We start from the raw sequence: 24,679 nt of genomic DNA on the forward strand, positions 1-24,679 counted from the left end.
AGCATATTGTTTAGGTAGAGTTGTTGATAAAATATTAAGTAGAACATAATGGCTGCACTATTTTACCTTCCCACCAACAATATATGAGTTTAAATTTCTCTACATCCTCACCAACACTTGTTATTTTCTTTTTTTAGATTTTAATTAAAAAAACAATTCTGGCCATTCTAGTACCTGCAAAATAGTATGTCATGGTTTTGATTTGCATTTTTCTTATAATAATGCTGTTGAACATTTCCATGTGCCTATTGGCCACTTGTAAATATACAAATGGAGAAACTTCTCTCCAAGTTTTTGACCATTTAAAAAATGGTTGTTTATAATTTTGTTAAGTTTCAGGAGTTCTTTATATACTCTGGATATTAAACCATTATTGATAAGTGATTTACAGTAAGTTGTTCTATTCTGTAGATTGTCTTCACTTTCTTGATTTTGCTCTTTGATAAATAAAAGTTTTTATATTTGATGAAGTCTAGTTTACTGTTTTTTTTCCTCTTTGTTGCTTGTGTTTTTGGTGTCATAGTTAAGAATCCATTGCCAAGATTCCAAGGTCATGAAGATTTATCTCTGTTTTCTTCTAAGAGTTTCATGGTTTTAGCTCTTATATTTAGGTTATTGATCCATTTTGAGTTAATATTTCTACATTAGTAGCCCTGCACATGAATCCGTGCACCAGTAGCTTGCTGCCACCCTCCTGTAGCTCCCCCTGCCCCCCTCCCCTCCGCCCCTCCCTCATAGCTTGCTGCACTGCCCCCTCCTGTAGTTCTCTGCCAGCTGCTTGTAGGCAGTAGCTTGCTGCCGCCCTCCTGTAGCTCTCTGCCCACTGCCCCGCCCTCCTGTAGCTCCCTCCGCCCCCCCACCCCCCATAGCTTGCTGCCCTGCTCCCTCCTGTAGCTCTCCACCGCCTGCTTGTAGCTCACTGCCCCACCCTCCTGCTGATCCATGATCCGATCTTTACATGGTCGGTCGTTACACTTCACGGTGTAATGACCATTTGCATATTACATTTTTATTATATAGGATTGTGTGAGGGAGAGGCACATTTTTAATTTTTATTGTTAAGTTTGGTGTTTTTTTCCCTTAAAGTTTAATATTAACCTTGTATAATATTTAGTCAGTACACCCTTAACTATTGAATACCAGATAGTTCTTGGAACTGGGCATTTTAGCTCTTAAAATATGTCCTTAATATTGATTCTTCAAGAATGACTCAAATACAGGGGCAATAGGAGAAAGGTTTGATAAATTTTATTACATAAAAATAAATTTATTTTCTGCATGGCAAACACCTTACATGCAAGACACATGATAGACTAGAAGAAAATATCTGTAACATATCACAGATAATAGGCTTAAGATTTCTAATATATAAAAAACTTAAACATTTAAGAGAATAAACTACAGTAACCTGATAGGATAATGAGCAAAATACATAAAGGATAATTCCCCACTCCCAAAACATATAAAAATGATCCCTAAACATATGAAATGATTTCAGACTCATAATTAGAGAAATGCAAATTTAAATACATTGGGATACCATTTTTTAGCTATCAGCTTGACAGAAATCCTATCTAATAAAGAGGGAGTATGTGAATTGACCCTCATGCCGTTGCAAAGATGGCGGCACCCACAGCCAATAAGGAGGGAATATGCTAATTGACTGCCACGCCCTCAAAGATGGGGATGCCCATAGCCACAAGATGGCGGTGCCAGGCACGCAGCAAGGCCGGGCCTGCCCCCAGGTGGGCCTGTCTGCTCCGTGCACCTGCCTCCAGAGTCCCCCAGTTCCCTCAGCCCCCCAGCCATCCAGGGCCGGCCCGAGGTGCAGGCAAGCCTCGGATGGCAGCTGTCCAGCCGCCCAGGGCTGCCCGAGGCTCAGGTAACCAGGGCCGGTCGAGGCTTGCGCTGCTGGCAGTAGCAGCAGCAGAGGTGTGATGGGGCATTGCCTTCTCCTGATCGCCGGGTTGCCTCCCACCCCTGAGGGCTCCCAGACTGTGAGAGGGGGCAGGCCGGGCTGAGGGACCCCCCCCCTCTCCAGTGCATGAATTTTCATGCATCGGGCCTCTAGTTAAAGTACAACAATCCATTCTGTTGGTCAGGCCATGAGGAAACACGTTTCTGATATGATAAACTGGTACCACCCTTTTTTGAGAATTTGGCAATATCCAACAAAACCATATGTATGTATTTGCCTTTTGAGCTATCAGGTTCAATTCTCAGATTTTTTTCCATAAGTTACAATTCCAACAATAATGAAACTCCATATGCAACATTGCAATCTCATACATAGGAGAGTAGTTGAATAAATCATGGTATCCTATCTAATAAAAGAGTAATATGCAAATTGACCGTCACTCCAAGACACAAGATGGTCGCCACAAGATGGCTGGCAGGGGAGGGCAGTTGTGGGCAGTTGGGGGGGACCCAGGCCTGCAGGGGAGGGCAGTTGGGAGGGACCAGGCCTGCAGGGGAGGGCATTTGGGGGGGGGGACTAGGCCTACAGGGGAGGGCAGTTGTGGGGGACCAGGCCTGCAGGGGAGAGCAGTTGTGGGGGGACCAGGCCTGCAGGGGAGGGCAGTTGGAGGGGGACCAGGCCTGCAGTAGAGGGCAGTTGGGGGAGACCAGGCCTGTAGGGGAGGACAGTTGCGGGGGGACCCAGGCCTGCAGGGGAGGACAGTTGGGGGGGGGGGACCCAGGCCTGCAAGGGAGGGCAGTTGGGGGGGGACCCAGGCTTGCAGGGGAGGGTAGTTGAGTGGGACCAGACTAGCAGGGGATGGCAGTTGGGGGGACCCAGGTCTGCAGGGGAGGGTAGTTGGGGGGACCAGGCCTGCAGGGGAGGGCAGTTGCGGGGGACCAGGCCTACAGGGAAGGGCAGTTGAGGGGGACCAGGACAGCAGGGGAGGGAAGTTGTGGGGGACCAGGCCTGCAGGGGAAGGGAGTTGAGGGGGACCAGGCCAGCAGGGGATGGCAGTTGGGGGGACCCAGGCCTGCAGGGGAGGGTAGTTGAGGGGGACCAGGACAGCAGGGGAGGGCAGTTTGGGGGACCAGGCCTGCAGGGAAGGGCAGTTGAGTGGGACCAGGACAGCAGGGGAGGGCAGTTTGGAGGGACCAGGCCTGCAGGGGAGGGCAGTTGAGTGGGACCAGGACAGCAGGGGAGGGCAGTTGGGAGGGACCAGGCCTGCAGGGGAGGGCAGTTAGGGGCAATTGAGCCGGCCAGGGAGCAGTTAGGTGTCGATCAGGCTGGCAGTGGAGTGGTTAGTGAATGATCAGGCTGGCAGGCAGAAGCTGTTAGGGACAAGCAGGCAGAGGTAGGCGAGCGGTTGGGAGCCAGCAGTCCTGGATTTGAGAGGGATGTCCGCCCGCCCGTTTAGGCCCGATCCCGGTGGGATCGGGCCTAAACGGGCGGGCGGACATCCCTCAAGGGGTCCCAGGTTGGAGAGGGTGCAGGCTGGGCTAAGGGACAACCCCTCCCCCATGCACGAATTTTGTGCACCAGGCCTCTAGTATCTACATAACATCGTACTATGCAGCAATGAAAAGAATAAAGGAGATATGTGAACTGATTTCTTAAATAGTAGATTAATCTCCAGGATATTTAAGTGAAAAATAGAATTTATAGATCATATTACTCAAATAGGAGGAAATAAGAAAATGTACACACATCTGGGCATTTGTGTAAAAGGAAACAGGAAAGATACTAAAGATACAATGAGATTGGTAACACAGAGATGGAAAGGATGGAGAGGATTTGACACTTCTATGATTTTATCTGTTTTTGAGTAGTTTTGACTTAGTACTAAATTAATATTTCAGATGCTCAAATAAAATGAACAAAGGTAGAGAGGTTGGGAAAAAATTCCAAATGGGATAATACAAGCAGAAACAAATGAACCTAACTGTATTTCAAATGAATAACATAACCATGCTGAAGGGTGGGCATGGGGAGAACTAACCTAAGTAATGTTGCTATATAGGATTTTGACTATGTAGTCTAAGGCTATTGACAAAAATAAAATAAAAATAAAATAAAATAGATTATAAATAAACCTAAGGCTAAAGCCAAAAAAAACCTGTGCACAAATATTGTAATTTTTTTCCCCCACAGTGGTATGGTTAGAACTTCAAAACTACTCTGTATTCTAGATTAGAGCAAATATATACTTATGAAGCTGAGTATGTAGGTCACGGTTACCATCATCTCTGTGACTTGCTCTGCTTGTTTGTAGCCCCTTCACTACCTTGTGCATCCTCTGCTTATATGGTCTCTTTTGCTTTTTGTTTTTCCCTTTTTGTGGTACTTTAAGTCTGACTTGCTGTCATGGTGCTTCAAGTAGCTAGGTGTCCTTTCTGGATAGTTAAGAAATGAGCTGACCAGCAGGAGTAATTAAATGGAGAATGTTTAGCTGTCCCTTGTCCCTTGTATGAAACATAATGAATTTAGAGGATTCTAACTACAGGGAATCAGTAGAATCTGCTGGACAGGACATTTGTTTTACTTTTTACTCATTACATTGGTGTAAAAATAGCATCTTTTAAATTTAATGTGAAAATTATTTTGTGTTCTAGCTGACACTAATTTTTAAAATGTGCTTTCTGGAAAAATGAGTACATGGTTAGTATAAAATTATCTTAGTACTAGATATTCATTAATATTTTTTTTCTAATTGGGAAATAAGTTGCTGTGAACATTTGAATTTTCATTTATTCTAGACTGCATTAGAAATGTTTGTATTTGCAAATATTTTTCCTTTGGTTTGATTTTCTAGGTTGCACGTTTTCAAAAAATTCCTAATGCTGAAAATGAGACAATGATTCCTGTATTGACATCAAAAAAAGCAAGTGAATTACCAGTCAGCGAAGTTGCAAGTATTCTGCAAGTAAGTGCTTGGAGGGGTGGAAAGGAGCACCTAGTAAAGTCAGTCACTTAGACTCTATAGATAAGTGCTGTCCAGTAGAATTTCTGTGATGACAGAACTACTCTCTTCTGTGCTACCCAACATAGTAGTCACTAATTATAAGCATGACTATTGAATACCTGGTGTGGCTCGTTTAGGGGAGGACCTGAATTTCACTTTATTTAATTTTTACTTATTGAAATTTAAATAGCTGCATGTGGCTAGTGGTTACCTGCTTGGACAGTGCCTCTCTAGATCATTAGCATTACCAGGACTGTTAGTACTATGTAAGGATTAGTTGGATTAGGAAAATAATCAATTTAATTATTAACATAAGTAGAATTAGGAGTTAATCTTTTTAAATGTGTTTTCTAAAGTAAAGTAAAAGCTAATAAATTTTAATCTCTTTCTAATTTTGAAAAGCACAATCTAATGAAACATGAAGAAAAGAATATTTTTTATTCTTAAGAATTCATATATTTTAGTTATGGCATTAAAAATATTGGCTATCCCTTATTTGACGGCATTCTTTTTTGGTTGTTGTATTTATATTCTGTTTTAAAACCACTTATTTTAAATATATTTCACTTTTGCAAGACTCTGTTATTGGATTGTATTATAAACTTGGGCCAGAGAAACTATTTCAGGGGTGCAGGTAATTTAATTTTTTAATGATAGTTACAGTAATGAATCATGAGAGATAGTGGCTGAAGAATATAGGTGGTATTCATAGAACATAAAATATCCCAAGAACCAGTTTATCTTACCTTCATTATTTTGAGTAATTTAGGAACCACAAATTTTCTGCCTGAAATAATTATATAGTGTAAGGGCAAAGTTAATACTACTAATCTCAAGGTTTTAATGGGCTTAAAAGAACACGGAAGGTCATTATGGCTCATTGATTGTTCTTTTGGAGAAACTAATTCTAGAAAACAACAATGAAAGCAAAAAAAGCCAGTTAGAATATAGTGATATTTTACTTTCTGTAAGAGTGGCTGGTTTGTATTCTTTTTTTTTCCCCATAGAAAACTATTTTTTTGTTGTTTTTGTTATTAATCCTCACCGGAGGATATTTTTCCATTGAATTTTTTAGAGAGAGTGGAAGGGAAGGGGAGAGACAGAGAGAGAGAGAGAGAGAAACATCAATGTGAGAGAGACACATTGATTGGTTGCCTCCCACGTGCACCCCAACCAGAGCCAGGGATCAAGTCTGCAATCTAGGTATGTGCCCTTGACTGGAATTGAACCCGGGACTCTTCAGTCCACAAGCTGATGCTCTATCCATTGAACCAAACTGGCTAGGGCGAAAACTATTTTTTGTTTGTTTGTTAAATACCAACTTGTTGCTTACATAAAAAAAAAATTTTTAAGGTATAATTTACATAAGCTACAACATACCCATATTTAGTGTACAGTTTGCATTTTGACAAATATAACCACCCACAATTAATATGTAGAACATTTTCATCACTCCCCAAACTCTTCCCCTATGGCCCTTTGCAGTTAATCCCTCTCAGTGTATATCTCTGTCCCCAGGCAACCACTGATACGCTTTCTGTTAGCATAAATTAGACCTGACTATTGTAGAAGTTCCTATAAATGTGATCATACAGTAGATACTCTTTTTAAAAATATATATTTTATTGATTTTTTACAGAGAGGAAGGGAGAGGGATAGAGAGTTTGAAACATAAATGAGAGAGAAACATTGATCAGCTGCCTCCTGCACACCCCCTCCTGGGGATGTGTCTGCAACCAAGGTACATGCCCTTGACCGGAATCGAACCTGGGACCCTTCAGTCCACGGGCCGACACTCTATCCACTGAGCCAAACCAGTTAGGGCTTTTTTTTTTTAACTATTTTTATTGATTTCAGAGAGGAAGGGAGAGGGAGAGATAGAAACATCAGTGATGAGAGAGAATCATTGATGGGGTGCCCCCTGAACACCCCCCACTGGAGATGGAACTTGCAACCCCAGCATGTGCCCTCGGCTGGAATCGAATCTGGGACCCTTCAATCTTCAGGCTAACGCTCTATCCACTGAGCCAAACTGGCCAGGGCACAGAGTAGATACTCTTTTGTATTTTTCTTTTTTTGTTCTCTGCTAATCTTTTCAATAACTTTCATATGTATAATCTAATAGGCTGATCTTCAGAATGGTCTAAACAAATGTGAAGTAAATCATAGGCGAGCCTTCCATGGCTGGAATGAATTTGATATCAGTGAAGATGAGCCACTGTGGAAGAAGTATATTTCTCAGGTGAGATACTGCTAATAGTAGTTTCCTTTGCAGATGTCTTAATTTACACCTTTTTTTATATTAGGAATGCTAACATTTTTTAAAGTAATATGGACATCTTAGAAAAAAATTTTAAAGTAATATAACCATCTTAGAAAATTAGTAAAAGTAAGTTTGACAATTTGAATTCAGATCACTTGGGTACATATTTCACCTTTATTTATACTATCTGTATGATCTTTATTATCCTCTGAGCCTTGTCTATAAAATGGGGATAATAGTGGAGGGTAGTAAGCTATCAATAGGTGATAGCTGTTTTTAATTACATTTTATCAATAGCCTAATCTTTTCAGAAAAACTTATTGGATGATTTTTTTCTTACCTTGATAACAAGTTATGTAAGTGTGAAAAACTACAAGAATCCTATAGCCAATTTTCCACTAGTAAGATTAGTTTGACACACAAATTTTTTTTTTTTTTAGTAAAGACAATTTTTAATGCCTTTTAACCTGCATCATGGGACTGCTGTAAGAACGAAATGAAACAGTGCATATAATATAGTTAAGCATAAACAGTAATTAATAGTAAATATCACTTGTCAATCATAAAGCATTAGGTGACTCTACTCCTTTACAGAAAACATAATTTGTTGTTTTGCAGGCATTTGTTGAGCCTGTAAGTGGTGTCCATGGGCCTTGTCCTCATAGTGTGATGATAACATCTGTGTTAACATTTGAAGAGGGTTTTATGGTTTACACAGTGCTTTAATATACATTCTTAGTTAATTCTTACCACAATCTTTGGTATAAGGTACTATTTTATTAGATGGGGCTTAATGAGATTAAAAATCACACAAGTGGCAAGAGCTGTATTCAAATTGGGACTCTGACTCAGTCAAGTGTGTGGTTTGTCAGCCCTGAACCACATTGCACAAGACTGTTTTAAACTAATAATTTAGGTGTTCTACCCAGTGTTTAACTTAAATATTTAGCTTAAAAATCATTTCCCACGTATTCTAGCTTCAGTGGAAACATATATATATATATATATATATATATATATATATATATATGTATATATATATACATATATATACACAAACATACACACACACACACACACACATATGTATGTTAAGCTAATATGTTAAAATATATGTTTACTGTAAGAAATTGGTAATTAGTTTTTTTAATTCTCACCGAAAGACACGCTTTTCATTGACTCAAGAGATAGGAATACAGAGAGAGAGAGAGAGAACAATGTGAAAGAGAAACATGTCAGCTGCCTCCCATACATGCCCCTACCAGGGATCGAACTTAAAATCTGGGTATGTACCCTGACCCGGAATCCAGGTGGCCTTTTGGTGTACTGGACAACACTCTCACCAACTGAGCCACACCAGCCAGGGAGGTAATTAATTAGTTTTAGGTATTAATATTTAATTTTCTTTTTTCTCTGAAAGGAAGATGTTATAAAGCGGTAACTTTAAATGTAGTTAAGTGTAAACTTTCTTGTTAATTGAAGAGATGTACAAAATAAACTAAACGTAGACTCGTAATTTTCTAATCATGCTTCAGTAGTTGTTTGTTTGTTTTTTAAGTGTTTGCAGTGATGGAACACAACTATCATTCATACAAAACTGTTGAATTGCTGTTTGTTTTCACTTTCAGTTTAAAAATCCCCTTATTATGCTGCTTCTGGCTTCTGCAGTCATCAGTGTTTTAATGCATCAGTTTGATGATGCTGTCAGTATCACTGTGGTAAGAAAAATATGTATATATATTTTTTAAACTGTCAGTTAATCATGGAAATTAGGATTGGCTTTTATTTTGGAAAATGAATTGAGAAATGCCTTAGTGTTTTCTCAGGTTTGTTTTCATTAGTTTCCAACTTGCTTTTAGTTGCAGTAATCTCAAACAATGTTCAAGGGTTAGTGATTGGCACATGTGAGATTTATTTAACAATTTGGTAATTTCACAGATACAAATATTTTATAATTTTCTAGTTATGTTTTTTATTTATTTTACTTTCCAATTGAGAGTACATTTTGAGTAATTGTGAACTAAAGCTTCATGCTTGTGAAACTAAAAGTATGATTTAACAATGCACACTGTATTTACTATGTAAAATTTTATTCTTTCCAGCTGGGGTATTCTAACTCTCATTGAAAGTTTTCTCATCTTTTTTTTTTCTTGCCTCCTGTTTCACGGTAATATAAAAATTTCTAGCAAGTAAAACCATTGAATAAAGCAAGTGTGTTACGCATAAGAACACAGTAGAAATTAATGTAGAGCTGCAATTTTTGAACTCTTGCTTGGGGACTCCGAGGAGTCTCTGCAGCCCTTTCAAGGAGCATATACAACTTTTCATAATACTAAAACATCATTTGTCTTTTCACTGTAGATATTTAAGTCAGGGGTACAAAAGCAATGGTGGGTAAAACTGTTAGAACCTTGGCTCAAATCAAAATAATGGCACCAAACTGTACTAATAGTCATTGTTTTCTTTTGTTGTTTCTCTTAGGAATGTTTTTGATAAAACAGTAAAAATTTTATTAAATCTTGACACTTGCATACATACCTTTTTAATATTCTGTGTAATGAAATGGCAAGTATGCATAAAGAACTTTTGTATATTGAAGTATAGTGGTTATCTTGAGGAAGGGTGATTATGGTGAGCTGAACTAACCTTGGCTCAAATCAAAATAATGGCACCAAACTGTACTAATAGTCATTGTTTTCTTTTGTTGTTTCTCTTAGGAATGTTTTTGATAAAACAGTAAAAATTTTATTAAATCTTGACACTTACATACATACCTTTTTAATATTCTGTGTAATGAAATGGCAAGTATGCATAAAGAACTTTTGTATATTGAAGTATAGTGGTTATCTTGAGGAAGGGTGATTATGGTGAGCTGAACTAGCCTTTTACTTGAAAGAATGATTGATAGGCAAACTGGTATTAAAACTAGGATAACACATACTTTTTCTGAAAGTGAATAAAATGAGCCTTCCACTTCAAGAAAAACAACTGACAATTTGTTGCCAGTGATAAATTCAAACTTTAAAGTGATAATTAGAATTTTGCCAAATTTTTATGCATTACTGTGTGCTAGATAGCTTCCCAATATTTAAGACTTTATTCTAATGAAATCAGTAGTGAGTTCAGTGAGTGTGATTTTTTTTTACTATTATGAAATGTGTCAACATTTGAATGAGTTGAATAACCAAGTAAATCAATATTTTGTAAATTATCGCAGCATGATGTTACAGAAGTTTTAGTGATAAAAGATCAATTCAGAATGCAAGGTAGATCAGTGGATTTTAACATAACAGATTATGCAAAGTTCATTGATACTGTTTTATATTCTACATTGCACATTACTTTTACATAGCTAACATTTGTCTGATTTTGTTATAGTAGAAAAGAAGACTATACACAGTAGTCTGGTAAAGCTTTTAAAATATTCCTCTTTTACCCAACAATATGTGTGAGGCTAGAGTTTCTTTATGTACTTTGGCCTAATCAACATAGTATAATAAATTGAATGCAGAAGAATATATGAGAATACAGCATTCTCTTAAGGCAGGCATTAAAGATAGAAAAATTGAAAAACCACCACTTTTCTCACAAATTTTTTTTTTAAATATATTTTTCATAAAAAATGTGATGTGTTAACATGTAATAGGTTTGTTAATTTTAGATGAATTAATAAGTAGAAATTAAAACTAATTGAAAAAGTATTTCATATGACAAATATCAGTAGATATAACCTACATAAATAAAAACTGGTCAATTTTTAGAACATAAAGAGATCCTGAGATCAGAAAGTTTGAGAAGCTGCCCTTGGGGAGGCAAGCCACTATCAGTTTTTCCCTCATAGGGCAAAGCAAAGTTGTGATTTCTTTCCCAGTTCATCTCATTATGTAGTGTCTGGTATCTTGGTTCTGCAGATAGAGTCAGAAAAATAAAATACAATTAATAGTTATTTTTGAAGTTATAATGTGTGATTTAAAAGGATGTTTCTTTGTTTTGTTTAGGCAATACTTATCGTCGTTACAGTTGCCTTTGTTCAGGTGAGTACTTAGCCTATTTTGCCCACATGAAAATGATATTTTAGTTATTTGCTTAAAAATTAAGGTAGCTTATGGCAGAATCTGTAGTTATTAGGTTATGGTAATGTTTGTCACAACAATTTGTTATTTATTTATGAGATAATTTCAGAAACTAACAACTCTCCTGGGAAATTTGTGGGACTAACTTGACTGCTTTGATTTAGGTAGTGCCATGAAGAAAATAGTTTTTTATTTGATGGTGTTATAGACAGCTGAAGCAGATGGAAACAAAAGCACAGTAATAGATACATATCCATCAATAGGTTTAAAAATGTTTTTCCATTTTAAAAAAGTTGACCAAAGTTTAAGTTTCTTTTTTCTGCTTAGAAGGGATGTTCTGAACTTGATCAAACTTTCTGCTTAGCATAGATATGAAACAGTAAATAAAATATATGAAAAGGAACTTAAAAAAATTTTTTAAATATATTTTTTTATTGATTTCAGAGAAGAAGGGAATGGCAAACAGATAGAAACATTAATGATCAGAGAGAATCATTGCTTGGCTGCCTCCTGCACACCCCACACTGGGGATCAAGCCCGAAACCCCGGCATGTGCCCTGACTGGTAATTGAACCACAACCGCCTGGTTCATAGGTCAGTGCTCAACCACTGAGCCATGTCAGTTGGGCTACGAAAAGGAACTTTAAAAAAAAAAAAAATTAATGTGAATAATTTGGAGGTAATTTCAAGATTTTTATTTTTAAGTAAAGGCATACATAAAAACATAGGCTTAGTTTTATGTTTATTTAAATAGCTGATGCCTTCTGAGAACAATGTTGGCAAGTCTCATTTTAGTAGCTGAAAATTCTAAAGCATGTTTAATAAGATTATAAGGATTATTTTAATTGAGAGGGAAATGTAATATATCATGAACTTGAAGTTCTTGTTGTTTTGAGTCTTAAGTGATTGTGGTTATTTTCACATCTATGATTTATTCCTTGGGTATTTATTGTCATCTTATAGTAATAGCTAATTTAACAAGTTTATTAATTTTATAGAAATCCCGTGTAGAAAAACCAGTTGGAATCAGATTATCTGCAGCAAGTTTGTGAGCTCTATCAGTCAACTGTCAGGGATTCTGTTTCTAGGGAATCCTCTTGCTTAGAACAGACAAAAGTTGCCCTAGGGCAGGTGGAACTGCTTAGTCTTACAGATGTCATTCCAAGCTGGGCATCGTTCAAGACAGCTATCCTTCAGCCATGTGGGTGGTATAATCCACTGGATCAGTAACTGGAACCCTCTTGCATCTTTAATAATGCTATCGATAAATGTAGTGACTTTCTTCAGAAAGATTCTTACAGTATTATCACTGTATATGGAAGACCTTAGTAGCTTGTTGTTTTGTTAAATAGAGAGCCCTTACTCTCAAAAAACAAACAAGCAAATTGCAATTTTAACATAGTCAATGTGGAATTTTACACCAAGATAGTGTGTTACTCACTTTAATAAATGCAGTGGCTGAAACCAAGCAAAATTATTCCATAAATCTTTGCAGTTAGCATGGACCTAAATCCTAAAATCAGATGTTGCTTGAGGTGAATTGTCTTGACTTATTTGGTTATTAAACACTAAAAGTAAAATTATCTTAATTATGAGGCTCAATGATCTTAATTTTTAATAACTGAAAATTATATACTCTTTGGACTTACTAATTAGTTTTCTTCATTTTCTTATAAATAACTTGACCTTAGGTTTGCACACTAACATTAAAATATAAAATTGGAATATTTAATAATCAAAATTGTTTGTCACTAAAACATTATTTAATAAGATACAAGCTTTTATGTGCAGAATATAATTGCAAGTAAAGGAAAAGATAAGAATTGGGAAATTTTAAAATACTGATTACGATCAGCACATAATTAAGTCTAATTATAGAATATATACTTAGGAAAATATATATTTACATTTCTTTATAAATAAATATTTTAATATTATGTCCTTTTTTTTTGGTTTTAAATAGGAATATCGTTCAGAAAAGTCTCTTGAAGAACTGAGTAAACTTATGCCACCAGAATGCCATTGGTATGATCTTTGTCTCTGATATGGATTTCTACTCTTAAAAATAGAAATTGAATGTGATTAGTGCAATGATACATTGTGGCCTCAGACTTGTTTCTTATTATTTTTAAACATAGGCTTTTTGACTTGCAAACATTATTTTATTTATTTGTTTATTTTAAACTTTATTATTGACACTATTACCGATGTCCCCATTTCCGCCCCCTTTGCTCACGTCCATCCAGCCTCTGTTTTCCACCCTTTCCCACGCCCCCCCACCACAGACTTATTTAAACGTAAGGTAGAAACCATTAATCTGACATGAAAAATTCATGCTCTGTTCAGTATAGCAAGTTGTACTATTAATACTTTCAAGCTCTGATTTTGATATTGTTAAGAGGTGGATATTCAATAGATATTGTGTGTGTGTGTGTGTACACACAACTATGTGTTAAGCACTGTTGTTGGTACAGTGCTGCACAAACAGACTCAGAGATTATTCTTCTGCAGGCAAGCCCACCGGAATCACCTTTTAAAATAAAATGGCATGGCTTTCCTTTTTAGCCATGGTTGTTTCTGTTTCATGTTACAGTGTGCGTGAAGGAAAATTGGAACATACACTTGCACGAGACTTGGTTCCAGGTGATACAGTTTGCCTTTCTGTTGGGGACAGAGTTCCTGCTGACTTACGCTTGTTTGAGGTAAGTTTTTTGTCTTGATCTGTTTGGGCTGCTCCAAAATTCCACAGACTGGGCTGCTTATTATCAATAGAAATTTATTTTTCACAGTTTCTCACAGGCTGGAAAGTTCAAGATTAAGGTTCTAGCATGGTCAAATTCTGTTGAGGACCCTTTTCCTAGTTCATAGCTGTTGCCTTCTCACTGTGCCCTCAAATGGTGGAAGGGAACTCTGTGGGGTCTCTTTTATAACACTAATCCTATTCATGAGGGTACCACTTCCAAAAGATCTCACTTCCTAATACCATCTTTGAGATTAGGATTTCAACATATGAGTTGAGAGGTTGGGGGAAGACACAGATATGTAGACCATAGCATTTGGTGATCTGTTTGTGAAAAATGAATATACTTGAATGTAGATTAAAGGATAGACATTAGCAATTTTAAGGATGAACACATAGTTGATTTGAACATTTGATTTTCTAGTTTAAAAAGTGACATATATAAATGTATTTTTTCTCATAAAATATTGTATTTTTTCTCATAAAAAACTTGTCAGATTAGTATGTATGTTATCCACTAAAATTTACCATTAGATGTCAGATTCTATTTTTTCTAGAATGTTTATTTAGTGAATCAGCAGATCTTTTTATTTATTTATTTGTTTGTTTGTTTTAATCAGCAGATCTTTATGGAAATATGTGCTAGGTGTAGTGGAAGACAAAAAGATGATGTGATAGAATTTTTGTAATTAGTGAGTGTACTACTAGTATTTGTGTACACAAGCCACTCACCATAAAGTAAGATAGAACTTGTTGCATAAGAAAAGTACGGTACTAAGAATGCAGGATGAAAATTTAGAGAAGGAAGTGGTTACTTCTGATTAGAGCGAAATCAGAGAATACTCAGACAATTTGGCTTTAGTGGTAATAATTGAAGGGTATTACTGGACAGAGATGGAGAAGACAATGAAGCAACAGTGCTTAAATCATTATCACCCTAGCTGGTTTTGCTCAGTGGATAGAGCTTTGGCCTGTGGACTGAAGGGTCCCGGGTTCGATTCTGGTCAAGGACACATACCTTGGTTGCAAGCTCCATCCCTGGCCCCTACCCCAATCGGGACTCCTGTGGGAAGCAACCAATTGATGTGTCTCACATCGATGTTTCTCTCTCTGTCTCTCTCCCTCCCTCCCACTCTCTCTAAAAATCAATGGAAAAATATCCTCTGGTGAGGATTAACCAAAAAAAAAAAAAAAAAAAAAAAGCTCCACTACAGATTGTATTGGTTAGGAATTAGCTTTGAAAGATCATAGGCAGCTGGCAAATTATATTACCCTTAATCTGGCCATAGCATGTAGAATAGATTGCAGGGATGGAAAATGGGGTTAGGCAGCTAGTTTAAAAGGCCCTCACAGCCCATTAACATGCCAGTATCATCTACTATTGGAATTAACATGGTGTTTGTTAACACTTACACAGCTGTCAGTCTTTGATTCTTACTATGTCCTGAATATGAGTGTTCTTATACAGAGGTTATGGAAAGCCTGAAGAATAGACTTTTAAAAGTATAATAACAAACTTCCTTTAATCTTGAAATAAAGACCTTTGTTACAAATACTTAAAATTTACCGTTAGATGTCAGATTGCTTTAATTGATTAATGGAAATAATTGATAATACAGTAAGTATTGGGAATGTTATTAATTTTACTTTCATTTTTCTCCCCTTTTTGTTCTATCTTTTTACTCCCTTTTTTTCTCCTTCTTAGTATTTAGTTTATGATAAAACTTTTGATTGTTCTTCCTTAGAGATGGTAGGCTTGTCACTTATATAAACAGGCTTCCTTTCCCTAATTTAAATTCATGAAGTTTATGTCATCATTTATTTTGGAGTACTTCTCTTCCAGTTCAGAAGCAGACCTCCTTCAGGTGTTTCTTAATATTTGAACAATTTAAGCAATATAATGACATAGAAACTTCAAAGCACTATTTTGGGTGACTAAGTGTTTTAGGGTTTTCATTTAAGTAAGAACTAATTGATCTGCGAACTAATTGTCTCCAGGTTCATGTGCAAATTGGGAAAAAAACTTGTCAGATTAGTATGTATGTTATCCACTCAGCAAATATATATTGAAGACTTACTGTAAGTTCAGTAAGAGGGAATTTTTGACCTTTTAAAGGTTGATACTAATAATATTAGATATGTTTGATGAAGTAATTTATTAGTAATTATTGTTTTCCCTATTTGTTAACTTTTCAGACACTTCATCAGCACATGTTTTATTTACTTGGTAGTGCTATAGTTATGTAGATTTTTCACTTTTACATAGTATATAGCTTAACATCTTTGATTCCCTCTACCACTTTTCTGCCCTATTTGTTTTACCTACTACCTGGTACCACAAGCAGGCTTTTGCAGCTACTTTCCCAGTAGATTAAGATAACTTTCCTAAAAGATTTAAGGAAATCTCGTGCTGCTTCTAGATTTAAATGTACTGACTTCAGACATCATAAGGCTGATAAAGTTGATTTCTCTTCTGTACACAGAAGTCTTCGCAATGAAATTGGCTTATTGGAGTGTTGTTTGCTGAATTTATAAAAAAATTAATTCTTTATTGTTGAAAGTATTACATATGTCCCCCTTTTTTCCCCCTGATGAATATGACTGTGGTGATCTTTGGATGATTTTGTAAGGATAGGTGGTCATTTGATGTTTCTGCATGAAATAAACTCTACTAGGATTTAAAGGAAACAGAAAACTCCTCAGCCTTGGAATAGCATTACTTTCTCACAGAGTATATATGGTTCTCTTCTTGTGGACCTGACCCAAGGCCAGGGTTGCCACTTTAGCATTGTCATGTTGCAAATCTAGGGTTCCTGTCATAAATTTCAGTGTTTCAGATTTTGGCTGTAAATCTTGCTTGGGCCTTCAGTAGCAACTTGTCATCATGTTCAGTGACTTGACTGCTGTACAACTTTTATCTGATATTATCTTTTCACTAGAGGCCCGGTGCACGAAATTTGTGCACGGGGGTGTGTGTCCCTCAGCCCAGCCTGCACCCTCTCCAATCTGGGACCCCTCGAGGGCAGTCAAACATCCCTCTCACATTCCAGGACAGCTGGCTCCTAAATGCTTGCCTGCCTGCCTTCCTGATTGCCCCTAACTGCTTCTGCCTGCCAGCCTGATTGATGCCTAACTGCTCCCCTGCCAGCTTGATTGCCCCTAACTGCCCTCCCCTGTAGGCCTGGTCACCCCTAACTGCCCTCCCCTGCTGGCCTGGTCACCCCTAACTGCCCTCCCCTGCAGGCCTGGTTCCCCCCAACTGCTCTCCCCTGCAGGCCTGGGTCCCCCCCAACTGCCCTTCCCTGCAGGCCCGGTTGCCCCCAACTTCCCTCCTCTGCTGGCCTGGTCATCACTAACTGCCCTCGCCTGCAGGCTTGATCGCCCCCAACTGCCCTCCTTTGCTGGCCTGTTCTCTCACAAATGCCCTCCCTTGCAGGCCTGGTCCCTCCCAACTGCCCTCCCCTGCTGGCCTGTTCTCTCACAAATGCCCTCCCTTGCAGGCCTGGTTCCTCCCAACTGCCCTCCCCTGCTGGCCACCTTGTGGTGGCCATCTTGTGTCCACATGGGGGCATCCATCTTTGACCACATGGGGGCAGCCATCTTGTGTGTTGGAGTGATGGTCAATTTGCATATTACTCTTTTATTAGATAGGATAGACTATGTCTTAAGTCTGCTCAGGCTGCTGTAATAAAACACCATACACTGGATGGTTTTAACAGACATTTATTTCTTACTGTTCTGGGACTGGGAAGTCCACAGTCAGGGTCTGATAATTCAGTTTCTGGTGAGGGCTCTCTTGGCTTGCAGCCTTTTTGCTGTGTCTTCATGTGACAGAGAGAGTGATCTCTCTTCTTTTTCTTATAAAGCCACTAATCCCATTATGAGGACCTTACCCACATGATCTCATCTAACCCTAGTTACCTCCCAATGGCCCATCTCCACTTACCTTCCCATTAGAGATTAGAGCTTTAATGTGAATTTTAGGGGGACACAATTTATTTCATAGCAGGCTGAGATTTTTAAAAAATTACTATGCAAATCATATTTAAGAGCACTGTTATACATTCTTCTTGCTGCATACACTTTTTTTGAGTTTATTGATTTTTAGAGAGAGAAAGGGAGAAGGAGAGAGGGAGAGAAACACTGATGTGAGAGCACATAGATGGGCTGCCTCCTGCATGCCATCCCACCAGGGATTGAGCCCCCAACCCTGAGCATGTGCCCTTGATTAGGAATTGAACTGGCAACCTTTTTAAAAAAAATTTCTTTATTGATTACGGTGTTACATATGTATCCTTATTCCCCCATTACCCCTCCTATCCCTCCCTCATGCCCTCACCCCCCTGTTGTCTGTGTCCATTGGTTAGGCTTATATGCATGCATACAAGTCGTTTGGTTGATCTCTTCCCCTTACCCCCACCCTCCCCTACCTACTCTCTGAGGTTTAATGGTCTGATCGATGTTTCTCTGTCTCTGGATCTATTTTTGTTCATCATGAACTGGCAACCTTTTGGTTCCTCAACCAATTGAGCCACACCAGCCAGTGATTGATGTTTTACCTCTCTTGGCTGTAAATTTCTAAGCCCAAACATTGAAATGTAGCAAGATTTTCTTTCACTTGGAATTCTGAATTAATTCCATTGACACTTCCTTTTGTGGCTCATGTCATTCTTTGAAACTGCCTTTAATATCTAGTCACTGGGTACAACTGCCTTCTTAAAAAAAAAAAACCAACATAATTTTTATATGATTTTCCAAATGTATCAAACTTCTTTTACCTCTTATGTGGCTGAGAGCTATATACAGGGTGGAGCAAATGTAGGTTTATAGTTGTGAGCACACGAAAACAGAGCTTATTGTTGTATTATTATATATTAATTATTGTATTGTTTTCCACATAAACAAATGTAAACCTATTTTGCCCCACCCTGTATTAGCAATTTTTATGACACTAAATTATTAGATCATTTAAATCTGGGCAGAAAGATTATTAACTAGTAGTAAGTTCTACTGGGGCCAGCTCAGAGAAGGTCTAAATTTAGAAAAGCCAGTTAGCATTACATAGTGAGCCTTCTTACCTCATGAATATATCTACTATGTAGGATAGTTTGGCTCTCGATGAGTCCTTTTCAGTGTCTTTAGGGTTGTCCCTGCTTCGTAGTTCCCAGGGCAAGTAAAACCAAAGATAAGGAGTTGAATGAGCACAGATCTACTTTGGCTACCTACCAACTGCAGGACTGAAACTGCACTTAGTTAGCTATTATGTCCTTTTCTGTCAGGCTCACATTCTTGCACCACTTGTTAAGAACCACTAGCAAGAAGCTTTCTCTGTGTTGGGTAACTCCATTATTGGAGCTGTATCATAGCATTTTGTAACTGGGGAGTTACAAAATACATTTTCCATTCACTCAGTGAAAAACTTGGTAATCTGGCAAACTTAGATTCTGATTTGGTTTGCTATGTTCTTCAAAAAGGAGTCTTCAAACATTGCTAGACTATAAACCGGTTACGATATTTTAAATTTACTTATACTGGTAATGAAGCTAATTAGGCAAAATGTAATTCTTGTTTTCAGAAATCAGTCTGTGTTATGAAGTTATTTTAGCCATTCAGTAAATAGAACTTTAGAATTAGGAAGTGAAAAAGAAAAAGACACAGTTTATGCCCTTTCTTCTAGGAGATACCAACTTGCAAACAACTGTGATTTAAAGTATAAAATGTGTGTGCTTATGAAATGAACTAGAGGCCCGGTGTATGGATTTGTGCACTGGTGGGGTCCCTCAGCCTGGCCTGCGGGGATCGGCTGAAACCAGCTCTCTGACATTGCGAGGGGGCGGTTCTCGGGTGATGCACCCTGAAATCAGTCTCCCTCCTCTCTGGTTCTGGGTGTATCACCCGAGAACCACAGCTGCCAAGTCACTGCGGCTCAGCAGCTCCTGTGTTGAGCATCTGCCTCCTGGTGGTCAGTGCATGTCTTGGCTACCGGTCGGGCGGTTGGACTGTCACTTAGGCTTTTATCTACCTAATAAAAGAGTAACATGTTAATTGACCTTACCTTCGCGATGCCCAGTCGCCAATCAGGAGTGAATATGCAAATTAACCCAACAAAGATGGAGGTTTCCTTTGCATACGCAGGCTCTGAGTGGCCGGGGGCGGGGCGGGACTCTTGCATCATCACCATGGTGACAACGCAGGCGTTCTGCACCACCCCAGCCGCTCTGGGCAGCGTGGGAAGGCGGATAGGCAGCTCCGGGCCAGAGATGAAAGGCGGCTCCCACCAGAGCGAAAGCGGTGCCGGCAGCCAGGGGAAGAAAGGCCCATTCTTGCACAAATCTTCGTGCATCGGGCTTCTAGTATATATAGATTGACCATGCGAATTTAGCAAGCTACTTAATACTTTAAGGCCTCAGATTGTCACTGTGACAGAGTTGCCCTAGGGCTGTGGTCGGCAAACTGTGGCTCGAGAGCCACATGCGGCTCTTTGGCCCCTTGAGTGTGGCTCTTCCACAAAATACCACAGCCTGGGCGAGTCTGTTTTGAAGAAGTGGCATTAGAAGAAGTTTAACCTTTTGCACTCGGATGTTGAGTGTGACTTGACACTGTTAGCATTAGAATAAAGGAATCGAGAAAAAAGCAAGCGAGTGCAAAGTGTTAAGTTTAAAAAATTTGGCTCTCCAAAGAAATTTCAATCGTTGTATTGTTGATATTTGGCTCTATTGACTAATGAATGAGTTTGCCGACCACTGCCCTAGGGCAATGCATGCTAACTTTTAATGTACATAGGAATCATTTGGGTTTTGTTTTGGCATGTCTGGGGTAGGGCTAAGATTTTGCTTTTTTTTTTTCTTTTCAATCCTCACCCAAGAACATTTTCCATTGATTTTAGAGTGAGAGAGGGAAAGAGAGAGAGAGAGAGAGAGAGAGAGAGAGAGAGAGAGAGAGAGACTGAGATAAATGTTGATGTGAGAGAGAAACATCAATCAGTGCCCCGACTGGGGATCGAACCCACAATCTAGGCATGCGCCCTGACCAGATATCTCACCCACAGTCATTTTGGTGTATAGGATGGTAGTCAACCAACTGAGCCACTGGCTGGGCAGATTTTGATTTTTAACTAGCTTTTACTTCATGCCAAAAGTGCTGGTCCATTTATCACATAAAAAAAGATTTAATAAAAAAGCTTTATTGAAATCATCATATTTAAACAGTTTACACATTTAAAATGTACTATTGAGTGGTTTTCAGTATATACAGAGTTGTGCTACCATCACCACAGTCTAACTGTAGAAAATTCTCATCACTCTCAAAAGAAAATCCTTACCTTTAGTAGTCACTGCATTCTCTCCCCTTGTCCCAGAGCCTGGCAGCTACTAATCTGCTTGCTCTGTCTCTATACATTTGCCTCTTCTAGACATTTCATATAAATGGTATTATACATTATGTAGTCTTCGTGTCTGGTTTACTTCAATTAACATAATGTTTTAAGGTTCATTCATGTTGTAGCATGTATCAGTATTTTATTGCAAAACAGTATTCCATTGTAGGGATATGACATACAATTATAAATTCATTTACATTTAACATGATTACTGATAGTGAAGGACTTTTTTCTGACATTTTGCTCTTTGTTTTCTATGTATATTTTTTTATGTTCCTCAATTCCTCCACTCTCCTCTTTTTTTGCATTTCATTTTTTTTAAGTGTACTTTAATTCTCCTCATTTCCTTTATTAGTACATTGTTTACTTATTTTCTTAGTGGTTACAATGGGTATTATAGTTAACATTCTAAATTTATAATAGTGCATTTTGAATTAATAATAACTTTGCTTCAATAGCATACAAAAACTTTGCTTCTATATAGCTGGATTTTCTTTACCACCTTTGTGCTGTTGTCTCAAATTACATCTTTATACCTTGTTTGTTTATTTTTATTTTCTTTTTAAAGTATATTTTATTGATTTTTTACAGAGAGGAAGGGAGAGGGATAGAGAGTTCGAAACATCAGTGAGAGAGAAACATTGATCAGCTGCCTCCTGCACACTCCCTACTGGGTATGTGCCCGCAACCAAGGTACATGCCCTTGACCGGAATCGAATCTGGGACCCTTGAGTCTGCAGGCCGATGTTCTATCCACTCAGCCAAACCGGTTAGGGCAATACCTTGTTTGTTTATTAACATAGATTTGGTAAGTATTTTATATATTTGTCTTTTAAATCAGGTAGGAAAAATAGAGGAGTTTAAAAACTTAATATGCACTAATGCTGGCATTTATATTACCTATATAGTTACCTTTAATGGAATTCTTTATTCATATGGCTTTGGGTTACTTCCTACTCTCCTTTCACTTCAGCTTAAAGAACTCTGTTTTAGAATTTTTTGTGGGGCTTTCTACTAGTGACAAATTCTTTTAGCTTTTGTTTAAATGGAATATATTTAATTTTTTCTTAATTTTTGAAAGATAGTTTTGCTAGATATAGTATACTCTTTGATATGTTTTTTTCTTTCAGCACTTTAAATATGTCATCCACAGGTCCTCGCTTCCATGGTTTCTGATAAGAAATGGGGTGCTAATCTTATTGAGGATTCCTTGTACATGATGAGTTGCTTTATCTTTGCTGTTTGCAATATTCTTTTTCTTTCAGTAGTTTGATTATGTCTCTTATCCTCTTTGGAGTTTATTGAGCCTCTTTAATGTATAGATTCATGTCTTTCATTAAATTTGAGAATCTCTTTAAATATTTATTCTGCCCGTTTCTGTTTTTTTTTCTTTTGGGGCTTCCATAATGCTTATATTGTTGTGTTCCATGGTGTCCCACAGGTACCTTAGTCTCTGTTCATTTTTCTTCATTTTCTTTTTCTCTCTATCCTTCAGTGTGGTTAATGTCAATTATTCTGTCTTTAGGTTTGCTCATTCCTCCTGATCCCCACTCCCCTTGTTCAGATCTGTTGTTGAACTTTTCTGTTATACTTACCAGCATAAGGATATCTGTTTCCTTTTTATAATTTATTTCTCTTTATTGATATTTTCTTTTTGTTTATTACTTGCTTTCCTGATTTCTTTTAGTTCTTCTTCCTTTAGTTCATTGAGTATAATTAAGACAGTTGGTTTAAAGTCTTTCTAGCCCTGGCTGGGTGGCTCAGTTAGTTGGAGCATTGACCCGTACACAAAAAGTTTGCGGGTTCAATTTCTGGTCAAGGCACATACTTAGGTTGTGGGAACCCCAGTTGGGATACCTTTGGAAACTGATCGATGTTTCTCTCTCACATTGATGTTTTTCTTGCTCTAAAGCAAAACAAAACCAAACCAAACCAATGAAAACATATCCTCAGGTGAGGAAAATAAATGAATAAATATATATATACATATATATATATATCTTTCTATTAAGTCCAAGTCTGGCCTTCCTCAGGGACAATTTCTGTCCATTTATATTTTACTATGAATGGGCCATATATTTCTGTTTCTTTGTATTCCTTGTAATATTTTTGTTGAAAACTGGGTATTTTTAATAATATCTATAATAAATGCATAATATGCTAATTAGACCGGACGGCTGAAGAGCGGAACGATCATCCGGACGACCTTCCTGACGAAGCTGGGGCTGAGAGGGCCGAGCCCCCTTGAAGAATTTCGTGCATCGGGCTTCTAGTGATATAACTCTGAATATCAGATTCTCCCCTTTCTCATAGTTTGTTGTTTTTTTATTGTTGAGGGCTGCAGTGGTCCAGTTTGGTGACTTTTTCATATTATATTTTGCGAAGGCTGTATTTCTTTTAGTGTGTGGGCATTGAAGTTTCTATTGTATTATCCCAGCAGTCAACCATATCTGTCTGGAAAAGATATTTTTTGGGAAAGGAAAAAAAAAAAAAAAAAGAGCCACTCTTCTGCTCTTTACAGTTTGTCTCTGAGCCAGGGCACTTCTTCAACATGAGCTAGACTGCCTACTGTGCCTTCACCTTCATTTCCTGCCTGTTCCAAACCCATCGATCTGCCAAAAGTGCAAATCTAGGGTCCTCTCAGGTCTTCCATGAGCATGCATCTGGTTTTGGGCATACGTTTTGCACTTTGGTTTCCATGGTGTATGTAGCAGCCCTCCCAAGCCCTTATTTCCTTAAGAAACTTCTACTGTAGCCTCTTACTTCCCAGTCTTTTAGGTATGTCTGCTGTTTTCTCTGTTTTCTGTCCTTTGCCTGCTAGTATATGTTTAATCTTTTAGTAGATGCTCAGAAAGCTACTCTAGGGTGGATGGGGTTGTGAAATAAAGGTTTAGCTTCTGCATCAGTTCCTTAGGGAACTGTCAGGTGAAAACACACAACTGCAGTATTTTAAAAACAAGGTCTATATTAACCCCTTGACAACCAGTAAACTACACTAGGAATATAAGCTTCTATCTCTACAGGCAACACTGCTGTTTGGGGAATGGGAGATAGTAGACAGGTAAACAAAAATTTCACAATGCTTTCATATTGAAATTGAGCCACCTTTTTTTTTTTTTATTAAGCAATTCCCTGGTTGCTTCAAGTTTTGATTCCAGAGTTGATTCTGTCAGTTCTTGCCAGCTAATGATCATTTTAGTGGAAGGACTAATTCTTTGAGTGTCCTGCTCCACTGTTTTTCTTTGACATTATTCCTGAATTGTAAGTTTTATATTGACTTCAATGTATTCTTTTGGTAGGTAAATT

At 38.0% G+C, this 24,679-nt stretch overlaps 1 protein-coding gene across 5 annotated transcripts in view; it reads left to right on the forward strand.

The window, feature by feature from the left end:
* Nucleotides 1-24,679, forward strand: part of ATP2C1 (ATPase secretory pathway Ca2+ transporting 1) — a 105,350-nt gene that overhangs the window by 17,848 nt on the left and 62,823 nt on the right. For all 5 annotated transcript variants that reach the window (XM_054729549.1, XM_054729546.1, XM_054729548.1 and 2 more), the window contains 6 exons: nucleotides 4,770-4,880; nucleotides 7,045-7,161; nucleotides 8,811-8,900; nucleotides 11,181-11,216; nucleotides 13,219-13,280; nucleotides 13,849-13,957. In XM_054729549.1, the coding sequence (XP_054585524.1) occupies nucleotides 4,812-4,880; nucleotides 7,045-7,161; nucleotides 8,811-8,900; nucleotides 11,181-11,216; nucleotides 13,219-13,280; nucleotides 13,849-13,957 (483 nt within the window). In that variant the 5' untranslated portion in view covers nucleotides 4,770-4,811. The remainder of the gene's footprint in view (nucleotides 1-4,769; nucleotides 4,881-7,044; nucleotides 7,162-8,810; nucleotides 8,901-11,180; nucleotides 11,217-13,218; nucleotides 13,281-13,848; nucleotides 13,958-24,679) is intronic.

Source organism: Eptesicus fuscus, chromosome 18 (assembly GCF_027574615.1).
Source record: "Eptesicus fuscus isolate TK198812 chromosome 18, DD_ASM_mEF_20220401, whole genome shotgun sequence".
NCBI lineage: Eukaryota > Metazoa > Chordata > Mammalia > Chiroptera > Vespertilionidae > Eptesicus > Eptesicus fuscus.